The sequence below is a fragment of the Poromitra crassiceps genome, assembly GCF_964638095.1.
Source record: "Poromitra crassiceps genome assembly, chromosome: 12".
NCBI lineage: Eukaryota > Metazoa > Chordata > Actinopteri > Beryciformes > Melamphaidae > Poromitra > Poromitra crassiceps.
The window spans coordinates 15,935,881-15,956,053 of NC_139632.1; the positions used below are offsets into that span (position 1 = coordinate 15,935,881).

The 20,173-nt window shown below is 46.2% G+C and overlaps 1 protein-coding gene across 1 annotated transcript in view; it reads left to right on the forward strand.

The window, feature by feature from the left end:
- Positions 1-20,173, forward strand: part of insrb (insulin receptor b) — a gene marked incomplete at both ends in the record, with an annotated part of 103,137 nt that overhangs the window by 82,539 nt on the left and 425 nt on the right. The window contains 19 exons of the mRNA XM_083648137.1: positions 1,487-1,626; positions 2,235-2,379; positions 2,948-3,162; positions 3,670-3,796; positions 3,927-4,177; positions 4,360-4,527; positions 5,488-5,686; positions 6,091-6,126; positions 11,504-11,633; positions 12,087-12,234; positions 12,976-13,124; positions 15,174-15,330; positions 16,287-16,383; positions 17,054-17,121; positions 17,364-17,593; positions 18,437-18,547; positions 18,826-18,988; positions 19,221-19,350; positions 19,567-19,701. Of these exons, the coding sequence (XP_083504263.1) occupies positions 1,487-1,626; positions 2,235-2,379; positions 2,948-3,162; positions 3,670-3,796; positions 3,927-4,177; positions 4,360-4,527; positions 5,488-5,686; positions 6,091-6,126; positions 11,504-11,633; positions 12,087-12,234; positions 12,976-13,124; positions 15,174-15,330; positions 16,287-16,383; positions 17,054-17,121; positions 17,364-17,593; positions 18,437-18,547; positions 18,826-18,988; positions 19,221-19,350; positions 19,567-19,701 (2,799 nt within the window). The remainder of the gene's footprint in view (positions 1-1,486; positions 1,627-2,234; positions 2,380-2,947; positions 3,163-3,669; positions 3,797-3,926; positions 4,178-4,359; positions 4,528-5,487; positions 5,687-6,090; positions 6,127-11,503; positions 11,634-12,086; positions 12,235-12,975; positions 13,125-15,173; positions 15,331-16,286; positions 16,384-17,053; positions 17,122-17,363; positions 17,594-18,436; positions 18,548-18,825; positions 18,989-19,220; positions 19,351-19,566; positions 19,702-20,173) is intronic.

Here is a 20,173-nt window from a genome sequence, read left to right on the forward strand (position 1 = left end):
CGGTGCGCCTTATAGTCCGGAATTTACGGTAGACACAATTCTACACATCCACCTCTGAAGCCGACAGCTCGTTCATTACATTCCACGGTCCTGTTTCATTGTTTCTCGTTTGAGTCGCTTGGCTATTTTTCTCCCTGCTGATCAAATGCTGATGCATTTTGTCATTGTGTCGTATGTTGCTTTATGTGCCCATTATTTCATACCGTTTGCTCTCACTATAATTAGGAATAAACTGTCTTATTTAGTCAACTAGATTTTATTTGTGAAGTAATTTAATTCACAGGTTTGTCACAAAGTACATTTTGGACAAAGGACATAAATGAACATTAAAAACAAGAGATAAACAAAAAACAGGAATAAGCACAGCACAAACTTACAGATTATGAGGCCAGAGCTGTGTGTGTGTGTGTGTGTGGGTGGGTGGGTGGGTGGGTGGGTGTTTGGGGGCGGGGGCTGCATGACACGTGTGGTGCCGGCATGTGTGAGTGGATGTGATTAGATAGATAGATAGATAGATAGATAGATACATTAGATAGATAGATAGATAGATAGATAGATAGATAGATAGATAGATAGATAAATAAACTGTATTAATCCCCAAAGGGGAAATTGGGTTGGTCACATGCCTCCGGAAAAGTAGATGTCACAATAGATATTAAAAATGCATACAAGGACAAATAACACAGGTCATAAAAACCCCACTTCAGATAGTACATAAAACACATAAGGTAATACTACATTTCCAAGGAGACATAAAGAAATGCTCGGGAACCAGCCAGAGCCCGGGAAAAGTCAACGTAAGAAGAACCGATCAGAGCCCAGTGAGTAGGACAGACATCTATCAGTTAGATTCCTCTGAAAAGAGAATAATAATTAATATAATTAATTAATCCAATTTATAAAGCGCATTTCAGTGACCCAAAGACGCAGATTAGCTGTTATTTCAAAATGCAGAGTCATTCCTTATCCCGCCCACACCAGCATGTCACATAGCATTCTAGTCTCATTCCATTCCTGTGATATCTGAGTGCAGAAACCGTTTGTTAAAGCACGACTCTGCAACGTTTCAGTTTGTTGTTTGCTCCCAGTTAAAGCATGACTCTGCAACGTTTCAGTTTGTTGTTTGCTCCCAGTTAAAGCATGACTCTGCAACGTTTCAGTTTGTTGTTTGCTGTAAAGCCAGTCTAAAGCTTCGTCCCTAAACCTAAACTGTTCAAAACAAATACGCGTATAGTTACACCCTTAATGCCCAATGTGTCAACCAGTAATTACTGCATCAAATGATGCTGACACACAGCACTGGTGGATGACCAAATCCACACACACACACACACACACACACACACACACACACACACACACACACACACACACCTACACACACACACACACACACACACACACACACACAGTATCTCACCTCTTCATTGGGATGTTATTGTAGGGCCTCTGTCCTAATCGTGTGTGCATCTCTCTCTGTGTGTAGGTTGAACTGTTCGCCATGTGCAGGCCTGTGCCCCAAGCTGTGTGTGGGGAATAGGACTGTGGACTCGGTAACTTCAGCCCAGGATTTGAGAGGCTGCACCGTCCTCAATGGCAACATGATCATCAAGATCCGAGGAGGGAGTAAGTACTGGTTCTCTCACTCCTTCTCAGTATCTGTCCATGGCACACCAGTCAAACAAACTCAGACCGACACAGATGTTTGATGGTGTGCCATGGCTGTCTGTCCTTGTTTGGAGATGTTTGGTCAGATTCAACATGTTCAATCCTTGTTTGTCCGTGTTCAAGCCCATGGCACACCAATCAAACATTCTCCAACAACTGCCAACATAGAATGGCCCTTTCCTGACCTAATGAAGTACTATATCGAGAGCTCGAATCTCTCTGTGTGTGTGTGTGTGTGTGTGTGTGTGTGTGTGTGTGTGTGTGTGTGTGTGTGTGTGTCTGTCTGTCTGTCAGGATTACCCGTCATACCGTTTGTTCATCCACCTGTCTCCCCAAGTGTGTCTGTGTCTCTAAACTGTAGAAGGCATTCTGTCTGTCTGTCTGTCTGTCTGTCTGACTGACTGACCGTCTGACCACCTGTCTGTCCCATGGTCATTACCTAGTGGCTGTCTTTCTAACCAACTGTTTGTCGATCTACTTGTAGATAATGTAGCAGCTGTTTCTCTGCCTGCTCACCTGTCTCTCTCTCTCTCTCTCTCTCTCTCTCTCTCTCTCTCTCTCTGTAGATAACATAGCAGCTGAGCTGGAAGCTAACTTGGGCCAGCTTGAGGAGATCACAGGCTATCTGACCATCCGCAGAGCCTACGCCCTGGTCTCCCTCTCTTTCCTCCGCAAGCTACGTATCATCAGGGGGGAGCAGCTGGAGGGAGAGTAAGTCATCTCCTCCTCTCGTCTCCTCTCTGAAATATCCAGATTAGACACAGAACATCATAACATAAAATACATGTCATATTTAATTAAAATGGCTGCAACAACTTATGGCAATTATTGAACTGAAAAAATCTTTCATAGGCTTTTGGACACTGTAAAGTGATGCAGCCTGCCTCACCAGGTTGCAATCGCAGATTCATTCTTGTCCACCTGAAAAGTTAAATGTTTTCATCTCTACGTCTACTCTAAATGTGAAAGCTTGATCTCGGTCTTGTCATGTCGCCATGTTCGGAACTTAGTAATATTCGGATTTCATTATACTTGCATGCAAAACAAAAATTACCCTAGAATATATTCTATAGCAATAATATGCCAAGTAAGTGGCTTTAATACAACCATTACCAGTGTACGTACTAACAACAACAAGAACGAGAAGATCTAGCTGGCTGGAATGTGTCTTCAACCAATCAGATTGCTTGGCTGAAACTTCCAGTTGTATAAACAGCAACTCAAACATTGTGTCTAATCTCTCCACTCTGTCTTCCCCCTCCTCTCCTCCCTCTCTCAGTACCCACTCCTTCTACGCGTTGGACAACCAGAACCTGCGTGAGCTGTGGGATTGGTCCAAGCACAACCTGACCATCCAGCGTGGCCGCATGTTCTTCCACTACAACTCCAAGCTCTGCATGTCTGAGATCCGTAAGATGGAGGAGATGACAGGAACCAAGGAGCGCAACCTTAAGACTGACATCGCTGTCCGCAACAACGGCGACCAGGCCTCCTGTAAGACACAGCTTCTGATTTTCACCACTTCACAGATTAAATGTTTAAAGTCCAGCTGAAGTGAAATGCACAAGCATGTACGGCCTCACTCCCAGGAGTCGTCCTCTACCTTGTCTCCGCCTCTGGTAGCATCGAGGGGTATGCCTGCCTGCTCGGGTAACAAGGGAGATGAGGGTGGGGGAGTAGTCCTTCACAGCTGAATGGAGGCTAGTCTCGCAGTGCCAGCCGGTGATGATATCTACGTCTGGAGCACAATTCTCAAAAGTGGTTAACGCCCGCCCCCCAACCCCAAAAAAAGATCTGTGACAGACATATGAATTGACCAACCAGGGACCTCGTGGGCGGTGCATTCGGAATGTGTGTATCAGCTAAATCGACTCCGGCACAACTGCAACAAACACGTCCTTGAGAGCATCTACGCAGTGTGCACATTATTCTACTCTGTTCATGTCCTTTTTTACTAAACCCATGTACTGTAACCTAACATTGGCCCTTTTCGTCCCTTAGGTGAGAACCGACTGCTGAAATTCACCTTGATCAAGACCTTGTCAGATAAGATCATGGTGAAGTGGGAGCCCTTCTGGCCGTTGGACTTTAGAGACTTGCTGGGTTTCATGGTTCTCTACAAGGAGGCGTAAGTAGCCGACAAACATCATGGGATTTTCCTTACCAAGCGAGTTAATTACCATTGCTACTTTTTTTCCTCACATTTTGAGTTGTAGATTTTGATCCATGTCTCTCATCTCTCCATCCCCCTGCCCCAGGCCGTATAAGAACGTGACGGAGTTTGACGGACAGGACGCGTGTGGCTCCAACAGTTGGGTAATTGCTGACGTGGACCCGCCCCCACGCGCCACAGAGGGTAAGGAGCAGCAGGAGCCGGGGCACCTGATCCGACCACTGAAGCCCTGGACACAGTATGCCATCATGGTCAAGACCCAGCTGTCTGCCTCTGACGAGCACCAGGTCCACGGAGCCAAGAGCGAGATCATCTACGTTCGCACCAATGCCACCAGTGAGTCACAGGGCTTAAAAACACACGTACACTTACGGATCTCATGCTTGGTATTGCTTTGGTAAAATTGACTTTTGGTAAAAGTCCACTGATTCAAAAACCTTTTAATACTGTGATTTGACATACTGTAGCAATACAGTCCTGAATGTTGATTCAGCATCTTCCTCCTCCTTCCTCCTCAGAGCCCTCAGTACCTCTGGACCCCATCTCCTCCTCCAACTCCTCCTCCCAGATCATCCTGAAGTGGAAGCCCCCCACCAACCCCAATGGCAACATCACCCACTACCGGGTCATCTGTCGTAAACAGCCTGAGGACAGCGACCTGTACAAGTTTGACTACTGCCTGCAAGGTTAGCAGCTATTGGTCAATCGACCATTTGTTTCTGCCTACTTCATATATATATATATATGTTTGCTAGCAGATTAGCTGCTGCTAGACTCAGTTCTGAGACGTTTCGCCCAGCTTTTGTTGTTAAAACTGGGTGGAAACAATTTGAGAGTTGAAAAATAAATAAAAGACGCATTGCCGAACCAATCCAGTCTATAGGGCGGTCCTTCATGCAGAAGGGGCAGTGACCTGCAGAAGTTCTGTTCTTGTAAACGGATAAAACAGGATCACATAATGCAACGTTGCTCAGGACATCTGTTTTCAATGTTTTAAAAAGTTCACAAAGTGATTTGCTGTATCTCCAGTTTGTTTCACTACGGAGGAAAATGAGAGGGGAGAGCGCTATTTCCGGGAACGTGTCGAAGAGGCGTAGGATTGTTAGCGGCCGTTTACGCCGTTACGATTATTTTTTTACAAGAAGTTCCCAGATGATTGCAGGTGGAGATCAGTTGTCTCGGAGCCGAGACTAAACTGCTGCTGGTTGAGGCAACTCACCTCAAACTGTGTCTGGCTGTCTCTCTCTCTCTGTCTCTGGCTGTCTCTCTCTCTCTCTTTCTCTGTCTGTCTCTCTCTCTCTGTCTCTGGCTGTCTCTCTCTCTCTGTCTCTCTTTGTCTGTCTCTCTCTTTCTGTCTCTCTTTGTCTGGCTGTCTCTCTCTCTCTCTGTCTCTCTTTGTCTGGCTGTCTCTCTCTCTGTCTCTCTTTGTATTTGGCTCTCTCTCTCTCTCTCTCTCTCTCTCTGTCTCTCTTTGTCTTTGGCTCTCTCTCTCTCTCTGTCTCTCTTTGTCTGGCTGTCTCTCTCTCTCTGTCTCTCTTTGTCTGGCTGTCTCTCTCTCTCTCTCTCTTTGTCTTTGGCTCTCTCTCTCTCTCTGTCTCTCTTTGTCTTTGGCTGTCTCTCTCACTCCGACCCCTCGTCCCTGCTAGGAATGAAGCTGCCGTCTCGTACCCCCACCCACCTGGGCAGCGAGGACGAGCAGAAGTGGAACCAGACTGACGAGCCCACCTCAGGGGCCAAGTGCTGCGCCTGCCCCAAGACCGACATCCAGCTCAAGAAGGAGCAGGAGGAGTCAGAGTACCGCAAGACCTTCGAGAACTACCTCCACAACGAGGTCTTCGAGATTAGGTACAGACGTCACTGTCACTTACTAGAAATCCGTTGGTGTCGAAAAATCCTTACATCCATCCTGTGTAGTTCAGCGGATCGTCATAGCACTGACACAGTCTGGGTTAGGGAGTTTCCACTGGGGTCCATGTTTGAGGAAATGTATGCGCTGATTGTGCTCATTGTATTAGAGACTTTGGACTAAATGACCCTTTGTTGTTAAGAAATCGAGAATGAAAGCTTTGTCACAAATCAGTTGCAGTTTCACTTTCCATTTGGACCTCCGTGAATCAACCGCAAAGTTGCAACAGATTAAGCACTGTACAAAAGTCCTGCTGCTACCACAATATAATGTTTGACATGAGTTGAGTTCATAGAAAGGTGAAGGTGGCTGAACACACCTGATCTCTAACCAACTCTTCCAGAACCTCGCCTGCTGTAAGCCCCGCCCCTGACCACGGGTAAGCCAAAGAGATGGCCAGTTAACCCCATTCATCTCCTTGCTCTTCAGTGGGAGGAGCAAACCGTCCAATGGCTCAGCTTCGTCATTGGTGGAATGCTTAATCAGAGGCACTGATTGACAGTGAAGGAGCTTTTCCCTCTGCGTCCACTCACTCAATCCTTGCTTGCGAGCTGCAGTCTTTCATGTTTGTATGTTAATTTAGACCTAGCAGGTGCAACAACATAATGCGATGGTGTAATCCTGCTGTATGAAGGAGCAGACATTTTCTACATAGCACAAATGAAATGGCTGCCACTCCCCAGCATGTTTGATAATGCCGATGGTGGAGGTGTCAATCGATGGGACGGATGTTATGATAAGCACTTCCATTAGCCTAGATTTCTCTCCAGTCCCCAGGCCAGGGAGATGTGATAAACATGGCCTCTAGTCCCCAGGCCAGGGAGATGTGATAAACATGGCCTCCAGTCCCCATGCCAGGGAGATGTGATAAACATGGCCTCTAGTCCCCATGCCACAGGGAGATGTGATAAACATGGCCTCCAGTCCCCATGCCAGGGAGATGTGATAAACATGGCCTCCAGTCCCCATGCCACAGGGACATGTGATAAACATGGCCTCCCTCCAGTCCCCATGCCAGGGAGATGTGATAAACATGGCCTCCCTCCAGTCCCCAGGCCAGGGAGATGTGATAAACATGGCCTCCCTCCAGTCCCCATGCCATGGAGATGTGATAAACATGGCCTCCCTCCAGTCCCCATGCCAGGGAGATGTGATAAACATGGCCTCCCTCCAGTCCCCATGCCAGGGAGATGTGATAAACATGGCCTCTAGTCCCCATGCCACAGGGAGATGTGATAAACATGGCCTCCCTCCAGTCCCCATGCCAGGGAGATGTGATAAACATGGCCTCCCTGGATCCATTTGTTTTTATACCTCTTATGGCAGGGGGAGGAGTAAGCACAGGTGCCTGATAGATGTACTCATGACTAATAGGGTCTTAGGCTTACACACACACACACACACACACACACACACACACACACACACACACACACACACACACACCTTTTTGATGATCACACAGGTTTGATGTTTGTTTGGTACACAAGCTGTCACAAGCTTGTATCTACAGAACACACACGCTGGTCGCGTTGTAAAAAAAGGTTCATTCATGCAGAAACCAAACCAAAGAATTGCAGTATTCATAGTATTCTGTTACATCACCACACGGCCATCTTGGTAGGAAAATAACAGGTGATTGTAAACAATTAACAGTTGATTACAATCAAGTGACACAAACAGCCAATGAGCTGTGTGTATTGTAGCGCCATATTAGTAGGAAAATGCTTGTGATATCATGGGGGGGCGCTCTTCTTACTAAGTTCCTCATTCAACACGTGGCATCGTTTTCTGAGGAGGCTTGACTGTGCTTCTGTGTTGCTGCTATTTTTAGATGTTGTGACTGTTCTTCCTAAAGAGTCTGTTGTGAATCCTGTTATGAATCCTGTGGTGAATCTGGTGGTGTATGTGACCAATAGGAACTTCTGCAAACTCAAAAAATCGGAATCACTTAAACTGACAAGCATGATAAATCCACAGTACAGGAATTTTGTGACATAGACGCACTGCAGAGACATGCACACAAATACGGGTCACAGTACTTGCTGACACACATGTTATAAGACCCTTCAGTATTTCTAAAATATAGTATAATATAATAGTATTTTGTCAACATAAGTATGAAAAAATAGATGGGGGGGGGGGGGGAGAGATTGGTTTCATTTTTTGCTGGCCATCATTTTATAAGAGCAGGTGTCAGTTTTAAGTTTAGTTACTGTTATAAGTCGGTTGGGTTGGTTTCTTGGTCCCAAAAAGTCTGACAAATGCCACTACGCCCATTTATTTATTAACATCATTTAGTGAAGGCACAATCTCAACGAGTATAGGCCAACTTTAGCCCACCGCAGCTCCAATAAGGTGACGTGCACCAATCTGGTGGCAGAGTATCAAGAATTACGTGCTGCTTTCATTCCATTCCACATTACAGTCGCACCAAGAGGAGCCACTTGTTGGGTTTGTTTCCCCTGTGGCTGTTTGTGGCAGCACAACAGGAACACTGTAGCCCTCCTCATCCAGCCAGACTGTTTGTGGCAGAGCAACATGAACTCTGTAGCCCTCCTCATCCAGCCAGACTGTTTGTGGCAGAGCAACATGAACTCTGTAGTAGGGCTGTGCGATTAATCGATTTTGAATCGTAATCGAATTAATTAGTTAGGACGATGTTAAAAAAATGAAAATCGTAAAATCGTTTTTTTTTATTTATTTTATTTATTTTTTTAATTTTTTTTAAATTTAATTTTCACTTTAACTAGGGTAAGTACGTTACGCGGGGCGGCTCTCTCTCATGTACGCATGCTGCTACTTGTCCATTCTCACCGCTGTAAAGTCTCTCTAGAGGCTGTGATACTGGCTACTAAAAACAGCAGCACAATGGACTTATTTCAACACCTCCGACCAAAAAGCAGCTTGTTGCACTGCAGGCTGTAGCCTACAAGATAACGATTGCCACAACACACTCACGCGCGCACACGAACACAGACATTATCACCGGACGATGAAACGTTGCCAGTTCACATAATAACAAAACAACACGTGAGGCCACCGAGTACTGATAGATTGGCTGTATTCATGGCTGCCTCAGCTGACTCACCTGTCCCTGTGTGTCTGAATTTCCCCCTAACTGCTATCGCAGTTCCACGCATTCCTGTTGTGACTTTGTGTTATTCTAGTACAGATATAACTCCGAGCACGGGTGGTCGCTTAGACACTAATATAATTATCTCACGGAGGAACACGCAAATCCACCAGTGTCAAGTTAGCAAGCAACAGCCAGGAAGTTAAGCATAGCAGCGGCAAGCTAAAACAGGAAGTTGAGTTGTTCTACCTTCAGAGTAAAAGCGTAAATTGTCAATTATGGAAAAAAGGGGGGAAAAGAGCTCTGCAGGGCAACAAATGTTTAGAGAAGTATAATAGTATAATAAATCGAAATCGAAATCGAAAATCGAGTTTTGAGAGAAAAAATCGTCAATTTTAGTTTTAGGCAAAATCGCACAGCCCTACTCTGTAGCCCTCCTTATCCAGCCAGACTGTTTGTGGCAGAGCAACAGGAACACTGCAGCCCTCCTCATCCAGCCAGACTGTTTGTGGCAGAGCAACAGGAACACTGTAGCCCTCCTCATCGAGCCAGACTGTTTGTGGCAGAGCAACAGGAACTCTGTAGCCCTCCTCATCCAGCCAGACTGTTTGTGGCAGAGCAACAGGAACACTGCAGCCCTCCTCATCGAGCCAGACTGTTTGTGGCAGAGCAACATGAACACTGCAGCCCTCCTCATCCAGCCAGACTGTTTGTGGCAGAGCAACATGAACACTGCAGCCCTCCTCATCCAGCCAGACTGTTTGTGGCAGAGCAACAGGAACACTGTAGCCCTCCTCATCGAGCCAGACTGTTTGTGGCAGAGCAACAGGAACACTGCAGCCCTCCTCATCGAGCCAGACTGTTTGTGGCAGAGCAACATGAACACTGCAGCCCTCCTCATCCAGCCAGACTGTTTGTGGCAGAGCAACATGAACACTGCAGCCCTCCTCATCCAGCCAGACTGTTTGTGGCAGAGCAACAGGAACACTGTAGCCCTCCTCATCCAGCCAGACTGTTTGTGGCAGAGCAACAGGAACACTGCAGCCCTCCTCATCCAGACAGACTGTTTGTGGCAGAGCAACAGGAACACTGTAGCCCTCCTCATCCAGACAGACTGTTTGTGGCAGAGCAACAGGAACACTGCAGCCCTCCTCATCCAGCCAGACTGTTTGTGGCAGAGCAACATGAACACTGCAGCCCTCCTCATCCAGCCAGACTGTTTGTGGCAGAGCAACATGAACACTGCAGCCCTCCTCATCCAGCCAGACTGTTTGTGGCAGAGCAACAGGAACACTGCAGCCCTCCTCATCCAGACAGACTGTTTGTGGCAGAGCAACAGGAACACTGCAGCCCTCCTCATCCAGCCAGACTGTTTGTGGCAGAGCAACAGGAACACTGCAGCCCTCCCCATCTAGCCAGACTAGATCGTCCCTCTTTTGTCCCAGCCACCATGATGTGTGTGTCAGGGTGGCTCAGTGCCAATTCTGCCTCGTGTGTGTGTGTGTGTGTGTGTGTGTGTGTGTGTGTGTGTGTGTGTGTGTGTGTACGCGCATGTCTGTTTTATGTAGGCCCTTGTTTTTGTACTGGGGACTACTGTGGGGGGTTGAGGGTGGGAGTCGCCGATCGTCTGGGCCCCCATGTCTCTACCCTCTCCTCTGAACAGACACACACACACACACACACACACACAGTCTCTCCCTCCAGTCTCCCAGGGGAGCGATTACTGTGCCCATTATCATTCATGCCAGTCTGGGGTGCAGTCATGCAGACTGCCATTTGGACACACACACACACACACACACACACACACACACACACACCTCAGCTGGATTTTGATCCCATGCTGTCGTGGTAGCCAAGGTCACCCCCATACTCTGAAGCAAACAAGGCTCTCTCCTTTACCATCAAGCACAGGGATCAAGTTGAGAGAGTTTTTCACCTAGCGGAGTCTTTGCTGTGCACACATGTTCTTTCTTAGCAGCAACGTCTTTGGCATTAATTCAGTCCGGCGCCTTCCCAGTACAGTTACAGAGAGGCTTCACTGCAGCAGCCTAAGGTTAAGTGCTTTGCTCAAGGGCACATTGATGGGTAATAGCTCTTGAGGGACAGGAGATGGTTTTCTCACTCACTAGCTTCAGTAGGCAGTGATTACACCCTATCCTATACAAAGATGTACAAGGGAACTTGAACCTATCTGTGTTCCAATTTGTTTTAAGTTTATGGCCTCCCTGATGGGCTGACACTCATAACCTCTGACAGTTAAGTGAAGGCAGCACAGTGCTCATTGGCACCACCCAGTGGTGAGGATTGGTAGGTGCAGGAGGCAGGAGGCGGTAGCTGCGTTTTAAGTGTTATGCAGCCAGCATTGCTACATCCTGTAAAGGTTAGTGTGCGCAGAGGTCTGGCCTCCTCTGCACTACTGCTCCATGTGCCCATGGTCTTAATTCCTCATGTCAGTAATACTTCATCACTTTCACAATGAACTGCTAACCCAGATTAGAACCACCATTGCCTCGTAATGAACAAACAACTTTTAAGAACCTTTTGATAATTGGTCCTAGCTTTGATCAAAGTCATTGTTAAAGAACACGATGGCAGATTTTTTGGGGGGAGATTCTCAGAATATCTGGCACTTTAACTGACCTTTGCTAACTGCTCCCCTGTCGTTCTGTCTCTCCAGACCGTCTCGTCGGCGACGCTCAGTGGGAGTTGCCAACGCCACACAGACCCTCCATACGAGGTTCAGCGCCACACTGCCGTTCCCCACCACCACGCCCACCTCTGCAGGCGAGGACGCGGAGGGATACAAGGTCTCGTACACAGACTGTATATATTCTTAATGCACTCTCCCTTTTAGAGAAGTACTTGCTGATCGTTTGTTGCCAAGTTTCCCATCCTAAATTTAAATGCTATTTCCAATTATGGTCAAGATGTAATGAGAAAACGATCATGTACTCAGAGGTTTGACTGTCTTCTGTGATGGAGGTTATTTCCAGATCTCTAAATCATTTTTGGCCTCTGTTTTATTCATGGTCATAAAAGGCAGTTAAATATGTTAACCTCTCATTTAAGCATCTAACTACACTACCAGTCAAAAATGTTGACACACCACATTTCTCTCTCTTTTTTTTTTACTATTTTCCACATTTTAGAATCATAATGAAGACGTCAAAACTTTAAAATAAGAAACGATTGTTTGTGTGTCAACTGAGACTCATGAAATCATTGACACCATCTGACCTGATGTCCTCCTCTCTGCTCAGGTGGAGGTGTACTCCAAGGAGTCAACAGTCATCTCCAACCTGCATCACTTTACCAGCTACAAGATAGAGATCATGGCGTGCAACCATCCCACTGACCTCGCCCGCTGCAGCATGGCTACCTATGTCAGTGCCCGCACGATGCCCGAGGGTAAGACCACATGCAAAACTCTTAGATACGCACGCGTGCTTGGATACACGCACGCACGCACGCACACACACACACCCCTTTACATAGTATTGACATGCGTCATAGGTGATACCGTAGTCCAAACTTGCATCAAATCCACATAAGATCCATTGAAGATCAGAATATCCAAACGACCACCAGAGGCAGTCGGAGACAAATGTGATCACGTTAATAAAGTGTAAATGCAGTGCTTTATAACTTGAATTATGTGAATGTATTAGTTTATAATGTTGTGGACAGTCCCCATTTACTAATAAACTGTGACAGTACAATGACAGTAACAGTAAATGGGGCAGCTTTAGCCTACATGGCTAATTTCCAGCTGACAAAAGGCAACCTAAAATAGATTGTCAAAATAAATGGTAAGGTGTAAGTAATTGTAAGCATACAGGAGATCAGTGTGTGTACTGGAGACATACTTTTAATGCCAGCTGTAAATGTGATTCCGCTAAATCATATTTTGACACAATCCGGATAAAAGACGCATGTTAATTCCAGGTGTAGAGGGGGGGCCACACGCACACACGCACACACACACACACACAAACAAACACACACAAACACACACACACACACACACAAACAAACAAACAAACAAACACACACAAACACTGCCTTGTTACATGATGTACACACATACATATACGATGTCTTTCTAAAAGCTTGTTTTTTGAATATGTATGACCCGTTTGGGGCCTACAGAGAAGGCAGATGACATCCCGGGCGCCGTGACCCACGAGATGATCCCAGACGAGCCCAACTCAGTCATGATCAAGTGGCAGGCGCCTCGCTCTCCTAACGGCCTCATCATCCTCTACGACCTGTTCTACAGGAAGGTTGGAGAACCGGAGGTCAGTGGCCACCATCACAGGACTAGAGGAGAGAGGAGAAGAGGAAGGAGTAGGATGGAGGGGGACGAGCAGGGGAAGCGCTAGAGGAAAACTGAGTGAAGATGGGAGGGAGGGACCAAAGTGATGCGGGGGAATAATCTTGATCTATGCTGTAGGAAGGAGGAAGATGGAAGGGAAGGGGATAAAGGAGAGAGGCATACAAGGAAGCAAGGATGGAAGATGGGAAGAAATGCAGAGAGGATTGCTGTATACACTTTGAGACCAAGGCCGACTCTGTGCTGTTCTTCTTATAGATAGAGCACCAAAGGAAATATTTGTTTACCAACTCCCAGTGCTACTAGTGTGTGTGTGCTGATCGTGCCGATGTTTTCTGTGCCGGCCGAGTGACTATGTTATTTGATATTTTTGTGTGTGCTTGTGCGTGTGACTGGCTCAGTGTGTTGTTGTTTACTTGCTGCGAATGTGTGGATTCATCTCTCATTGCTATTCATTGCTGCACTGCCTGACCCTAGGAGCCAGCAGCAGCTCTGTTACCATAGCGACAGAGGAAGGAAGAGTAGAATGCAGTGGCAACGATGGACTGGCGTCTCAGATGACATCTCTAGTGCACTGCACCACACGGAAAAACACACTGCTTACTTATGGCCCATTTCCACCGCAGGTAGTAGCGCGATCCCGCTCCGCTCGACTCGATAAATGGTCTCATTCCACCGCTAAGAACTGTCCCAGCCCGGGTTGAGTCGTGCTACTTTTCGTCCCTGCCTCGTCGGGGTTCTATTCTGTGAACCCGGTACCATACGGTGACGTGAAAACATTGTTGACTACTGATTGGTCAGGCAGAATCGTGTTTACTCTGTCTATCTACTGACTGTCAATGCAATGCTGCATACCAGTTTAGTGGGCTTACCTTCTCTTCTGTTGTGTTATTTCCATCAGTATTTTGTGTTGCTGCCTTCGCCTCTGGTCGTGGCGGTGGTTTCAATTGTTTTCAGAGAGAAAAAAGTCCGCTGCTCAGGAAGCTGTTGAAGTGCAGCGCTCCGCTAGGCCGCAGGCGGGTCTTTGGTGAAGCCGCGGTCTTGCCTGGTGAGGCCGCCGGGGTAGAGGCTTCACACTCTGTCTGTAGCGCCTCTCCCGTCCCCGCGCAGCGCAGCGCATGCATCTCCTGGCCGATTGTCACATTCGCCCATGTACACTGTAGGTCATTTAGAGGCACCAGTATTTCATAAACAGTTTAGAAGTTCTGTGGATGGATTTAATTGTAACGTTATGTTATAGCCTACTTCGGCTATAGCAGGCGGAGGACAGATATGCGGTCGCTATGACGACCAGCTATGGGCGGGGGCAGATGATCGGCGGTCGAAGCAGAACATCCATCGGGCCGAAACGAGTAGAGCCGACTGGTGACGAGCTGTGCAGGGCAGTAAAATGTGGTGGAAATGAGCCATTACAATGCACCCTGCAGCTGAAGCAAACTGCTGTGGAGTGATTTAAAGTGATGTTTAGACTCATGAGGAGGTCCAACCAAAGTGTTGGGTTTAGCTGACTGAGCTGACGTGTGGCAAACCGCGCAATGACTTTTCCAAATAAAGACTGAACAAATGAAAAAAATAATGTTAACCTTTTATTCATCTTTTATCCAAACCTCTGACTGATCAGACTATTAAATGACCATTTAAAAACGTTGTGAATGTTAAAATGCAGTTTTGCATAATTTCTTTGATACCTACAACTAAAAATATTTAAAGCACAAATTGTATAAAGGATTGCAGAAGTGATGGGCTGTCTTGCCTTTTTTTAATACATTCTTTTTTTAATTAGATTTTTTTTATGTTAATTGAAAAGTCCAAATAAAATACGTAAGATAATCTTTGGTCTCTAATATAAAAGCTTGTCATGATTTCTAACATTTCCATATCCTAAACAACCTGGAGGAGTTTGGATAAACTAGATCCCACCAACTGTTGCTGATTGTGTGTGTGTGTGTGTGTGTGTGTGTGTGTGTGTGTGTGTGTGTGTGTGTGTGTGTGTGTGTGTGTGTGTGTTCTTCAGGTTCACACAACCTGTGTGTCGCGGCCCCACTACATCAAGTCAGGTGGCTTCAAGCTGCGGCTGGTGCATCCTGGGAACTACAGCGTGAGGATCCGTGCCACCTCACTGGCAGGAAATGGCTCTTTCACAGACAGCACTTACTTCTTCATGCCAGACAGTAAGGCTGCGTTTATCTAAAGTGAACCTCCACCTGTCTGTCTTTGTTTGGTTAGGCTATTGGCTTATGCTGCATTCATGTGCTCCTCAGATATACAGTAAATATGATATTATAATATCGTATTTACAAGTTGCGAGCACATGGACGGCCCTCAAATGTCTCATTTACGAGTGGGAATTTGGACAATTTTGACGATACCAGAGTTTCCGAGTTGTGACGTTGCCGCGTGAGGTTTTGGGACTACAACAATGGCGGAAAGTATAGAGTCCGTGTCACCAATTGACTGTAAAAAGATATATATATATTCTTATTCTGTTCATAGTAGCTATCATTTATTTTTAGTAGTTGCACATTATGGCCTTTGTAACTACCATAATGACCCACTAGTTGCTTTGCTTTTGGTAAGAAAACAGCAGCCAAGAAACAACCTTACTTCTGGCATCCATATTTTTTGCTCTTTCCGACAAGGAGCACTTCAATATCCTCAATATCAATATTGCGACAATATTGTTGGGATGACTATTTGGTGCTTTCACAAAATATTGACACAATGAGATTTTTGATAATTAATCATCAATGTGGATATAATGACTAAAGGCATGGGTAAAGGCAAATAATAGAACGGCTAGAACAGAAAATTACCGTACATCTCTTTACTGTAATGCAACCTTTCAAACCAGGAAAAGACAACACTATGCCATATCACAATAGTACAATATCCCAAATCTAAGATCTATCTAGTCTCATACCACGGTATCGATATAATATCGATATATTGCCCAGCCCTATATATTGCCAGAGTACACGGCCATGTTTTGTAGATGATTAGATAATAACTGAGGCCTATTTTAGCTCCGTTATAAATTTGTACACAGCCATTATTGCCACCATTATCACTACTTAGTGTAGAGGTTTTTTGCCGACCCTGTGAACTGACCAATGACTGTTTGTTGCAGAGGACACCAGTATATTGAAGATTGTGATTGGTCCAGTCATCTGCTTCATCCTGCTGCTTTTCGTGGGAGGTGGAGTCTTCATGATCTTCAAGAAGAAGTAAGACACGCGACTGTCATGGATACATAAGCAGTCAATGTGCAGCAGTGAAGAAAAATTGACTATTTTGTTCAGCTGGAGTGTATAAACCACATAACTTGAATAGATAGAACCTATGGTATTTTGGCTAGTACATCTAGTGTAGTCCATGAAGTGTCACACTGACCAGCTGCCACACAGCATGAGTAAGTTAGCTTTATGTTGTTACAAGACTAACGTTTAATGAATAAAATGTGACGACTTACCAACAGTAATATAGCTCGATTAAACCCAATCAGTCCAAAAATGGTTGAGTAGCCCCCTGACATGGAGACAGCACAACACATGCCACGAGTTGGTTTATGGATGCAAGGTCAACGGGACCATGGAAGTTTTATATTATGGAATGGTATACATAAAAATGGCCACCGCTCCGACATCCAGGAGGGTTGATTTGAATGGGAACGACCGTTCAATCCATTCAAGTTCTGTGTTATAAACTTATTGAAGGATTTGAAGCGGAGTGTGTTAAGTTCTAATACTTTGGGCCTAGTTCCTATCTGGAATATGTACCAGGACAAATAAACAAGACAGATCCTGTAAGTAACAAGAGGGTCATGACATGCTAGAGAAGGTTCAGATCTAAATGCAGTTTTAAGTATTTCCAACTAACTCTCTATGTCTGTTATAGGCAAACCGAAGGCCCCACCGGACCGCTCATCGCCTCCTCAAACCCTGAGTACCTCAGCGCCAACGATGGTAAGAAAGCCTTAAATCAGCTTTACTCACAAATACATCTGACTTTGCTTCTCAGTTGGCCGACTATAGTAATAATATTGCCAGGATCAGCATAGTATAATTCAACACGTATGCATTATCTGCATATCTTCAGATGTGAGTTCTTGAAAACCATTTTTACTATAATTGGAAAAAGATAGGCGCTGCCTCATGGGGAAGGATCCACTCAACTAAAATGGCTGCCTGGTTGTGTGTTTGTGTAGTATACGTTCCAGATGAGTGGGAGGTGGGCCGAGAGAAGATCACGATTCTGCGAGAGCTAGGCCAGGGTTCCTTCGGCATGGTGTACGAGGGCCTGGCCAAGGACATCGTCAAAGGGGAACCGGACACACGCGTGGCGGTCAAGACAGTCAACGAATCGGCCAGCCTGAGAGAGCGGATCGAGTTTCTCAACGAAGCCTCCGTCATGAAGGCCTTCACCTGTCACCACGTGGTACGACGCCAGTATCTTGCAATGTCTTTTTCAAGCTGCTTCTTCTTACTCTTCCATTACTTCCATTTATTAAACGGACATTGGAACAGCAATCCATACCGTTGTCGATGGTTTTGCAGATTTCAGTCACTGTTCTGTTGCCGCCGCCATATTGACTCCCAATTTGTCTCCCCAAACAATTTACATTCACAGTTAGCAAGAGAATGTGCCCACAATTGCACTTGATGTACCGGGTACCAGATAAAATGCCTGGCACGACAAATGCAAGGTTCATGGTTTCTTTATTGGTACCCGAAGGTAAAAATGGTTATGCAGACAGGAGGTTCAGCAGTCCAGAAGTTAAAAACAAGACATCACATATGAAATCACAAGACATCAAGACGGGCATCATCACAATAGAACACACTAAAATACAGTAAGATTAAAAACTCCTACTAAGGCCATGATAAAGTGCTTTGTGACCCCGCTTAGGGTATCATGTACTGTATGTGCAAAATAAAATGAATCATCCTGAGCCAGCTTTGTTTAACAGTACAATGGCAGCAGGTACAAAGGTGTTTTTGTAGTGTTTAGTTCTACAACGAGGGACCACAAACCACCGGCCGGAGCGAAGGAGCTGGAATTCACTGTAAAGGATGGGAACAGTGTTGAAGAATAGAGCTCGCCTTACGCTGAAGCTGTGAGGAGTAGATGACTGATAGGTTGAGTTGAGGCTCACCTATAAGCTTACTAGCCCAACTTTAACCAAAACCTGCTTATGCAGGCTATTGCAGCTGCTTTCATTCTTTGGTTTGGTTTGATAGGCATCTACATGTGTGTGTGGTCATGTGTGTATTTATGCAGGTCCGTCTGTTGGGTGTGGTGTCCAAAGGCCAGCCCACCCTGGTAGTGATGGAGCTGATGACCCATGGAGACCTGAAGACCTTCCTCCGCTTACTCAGGCCCGATTCTGAGGTCTTATTACAATCTTATTCATCTAATACGGTCTTATTTCTGCCCCTCTCTCTTCCGCCATTTTGCCTCAGTATAAATATTAATGTTTTCTCAACTGACCTGTGTGGTTAAATCAATTCAATCGAAATCCGAGCTAATACTAACTTAGCTGCACTTCCCAAAGCCTGTCTCTCAATTGCCCTAAGACCTGAATAGAGCTAGATAGCTGAAGGAGGTTTAAACATGAGATTTCCACACATCGCTGACAAACTAATTGGGTGTGTGTGCGTGTCTTGTAGAACAACCCAACGTGCCGTCCCCCACCCACGTTGAAGGAGATGATCCAGATGGCTGCAGAGATTGCAGACGGCATGGCCTACCTCAATGCCAAGAAGTTTGTCCACAGAGACCTGGCAGCCAGGAACTGTATGGTGGGAGAGGACAACACCGTCAAGATCGGAGGTACTGCAGCTAACGCATTTCCTGTTTTGGTTGTATTGGTCCATCCACATCGGAGTAGATTTTACCCCGTGCTGACATTGAAAGGTGTTGTATTATATTTAGATGAGTACTTTTATGTACCGTACTAACAATCTAAGTAATAAGCTTAATAAATTCTCTCTCTCTCTCTCCCACACACACACACACACACACGCACTCTTTCTCTCTCTCGCTGTCTCTCTCTTTCCCATAGACTTTGGCATGACGCGAGACATCTATGAGACCGACTACTACCGTAAGGGAGGGAAGGGTCTGCTTCCTGTCAGATGGATGGCTCCAGAGTCTCTGAAGGACGGAGTCTTCACCGCTCACTCTGACTGCTGGTTGGTCGTCAATTCCCATTCGTTTCTAATAGGGCACGATTGATTTCTTGCCTTTCACATTATCTGTATTCTCTCACCAGAGTGAATTTTGGTCGCCTAGGACCGTTGGACAAGTAAACACATCACTCATGTTGGCAGAGCAGTGCAAAAGCAACTTTTGTGTTCCTGATCACATCTCTGGTGCATTTGAGGATACTTGTGTCTGTGTGTGTCCAGGTCGTTTGGCGTGGTGCTGTGGGAGATCAGTACGCTAGCAGAACAGCCCTACCAGGGTTTATCCAATGAGCAGGTTCTCAAGTTTGTAATGGACGGAGGCTACCTGGACCGTCCAGAGAACTGTCCTGAGAGGATGTGAGTAAACACAGGTCACATGACACGTGCTGCCCCGTGCTCCTACAGGGATCTGTGTGCCTCATCCAACAAATGTGGCCTGAGTGAAAATCACACCCCAAAACCTGTCAGTTATTTTACTCTCTTCTACACACTGAGCTACACTGTCATCCATTTCTCCCTGACCTCAATCAACTTCCTCCCCCCTCCTTCCCCCCCAGGGAAATTCCCTGTCCCAGTCGTTGCTCCACCCCCTCTGCCGATCTGGGGAGTTGTAGACTTGCACACATGCTTCCCCCGATACACGTGCAGTCGCCAGCCACTTCTTTTCACCTGACAGCGAGGAGTTTCACCGGCAGGACGTAGCGCGTGCGAGCATCACGCTATTCCCCACAGTCCCCACGCCCCCTCCACCCACGACATGGCCAATTGTGCCTGTATGGTTGCCCAACCAAGCGCCAGAGGGCTCAAACCTGCAACCCTGGTGTTGGTA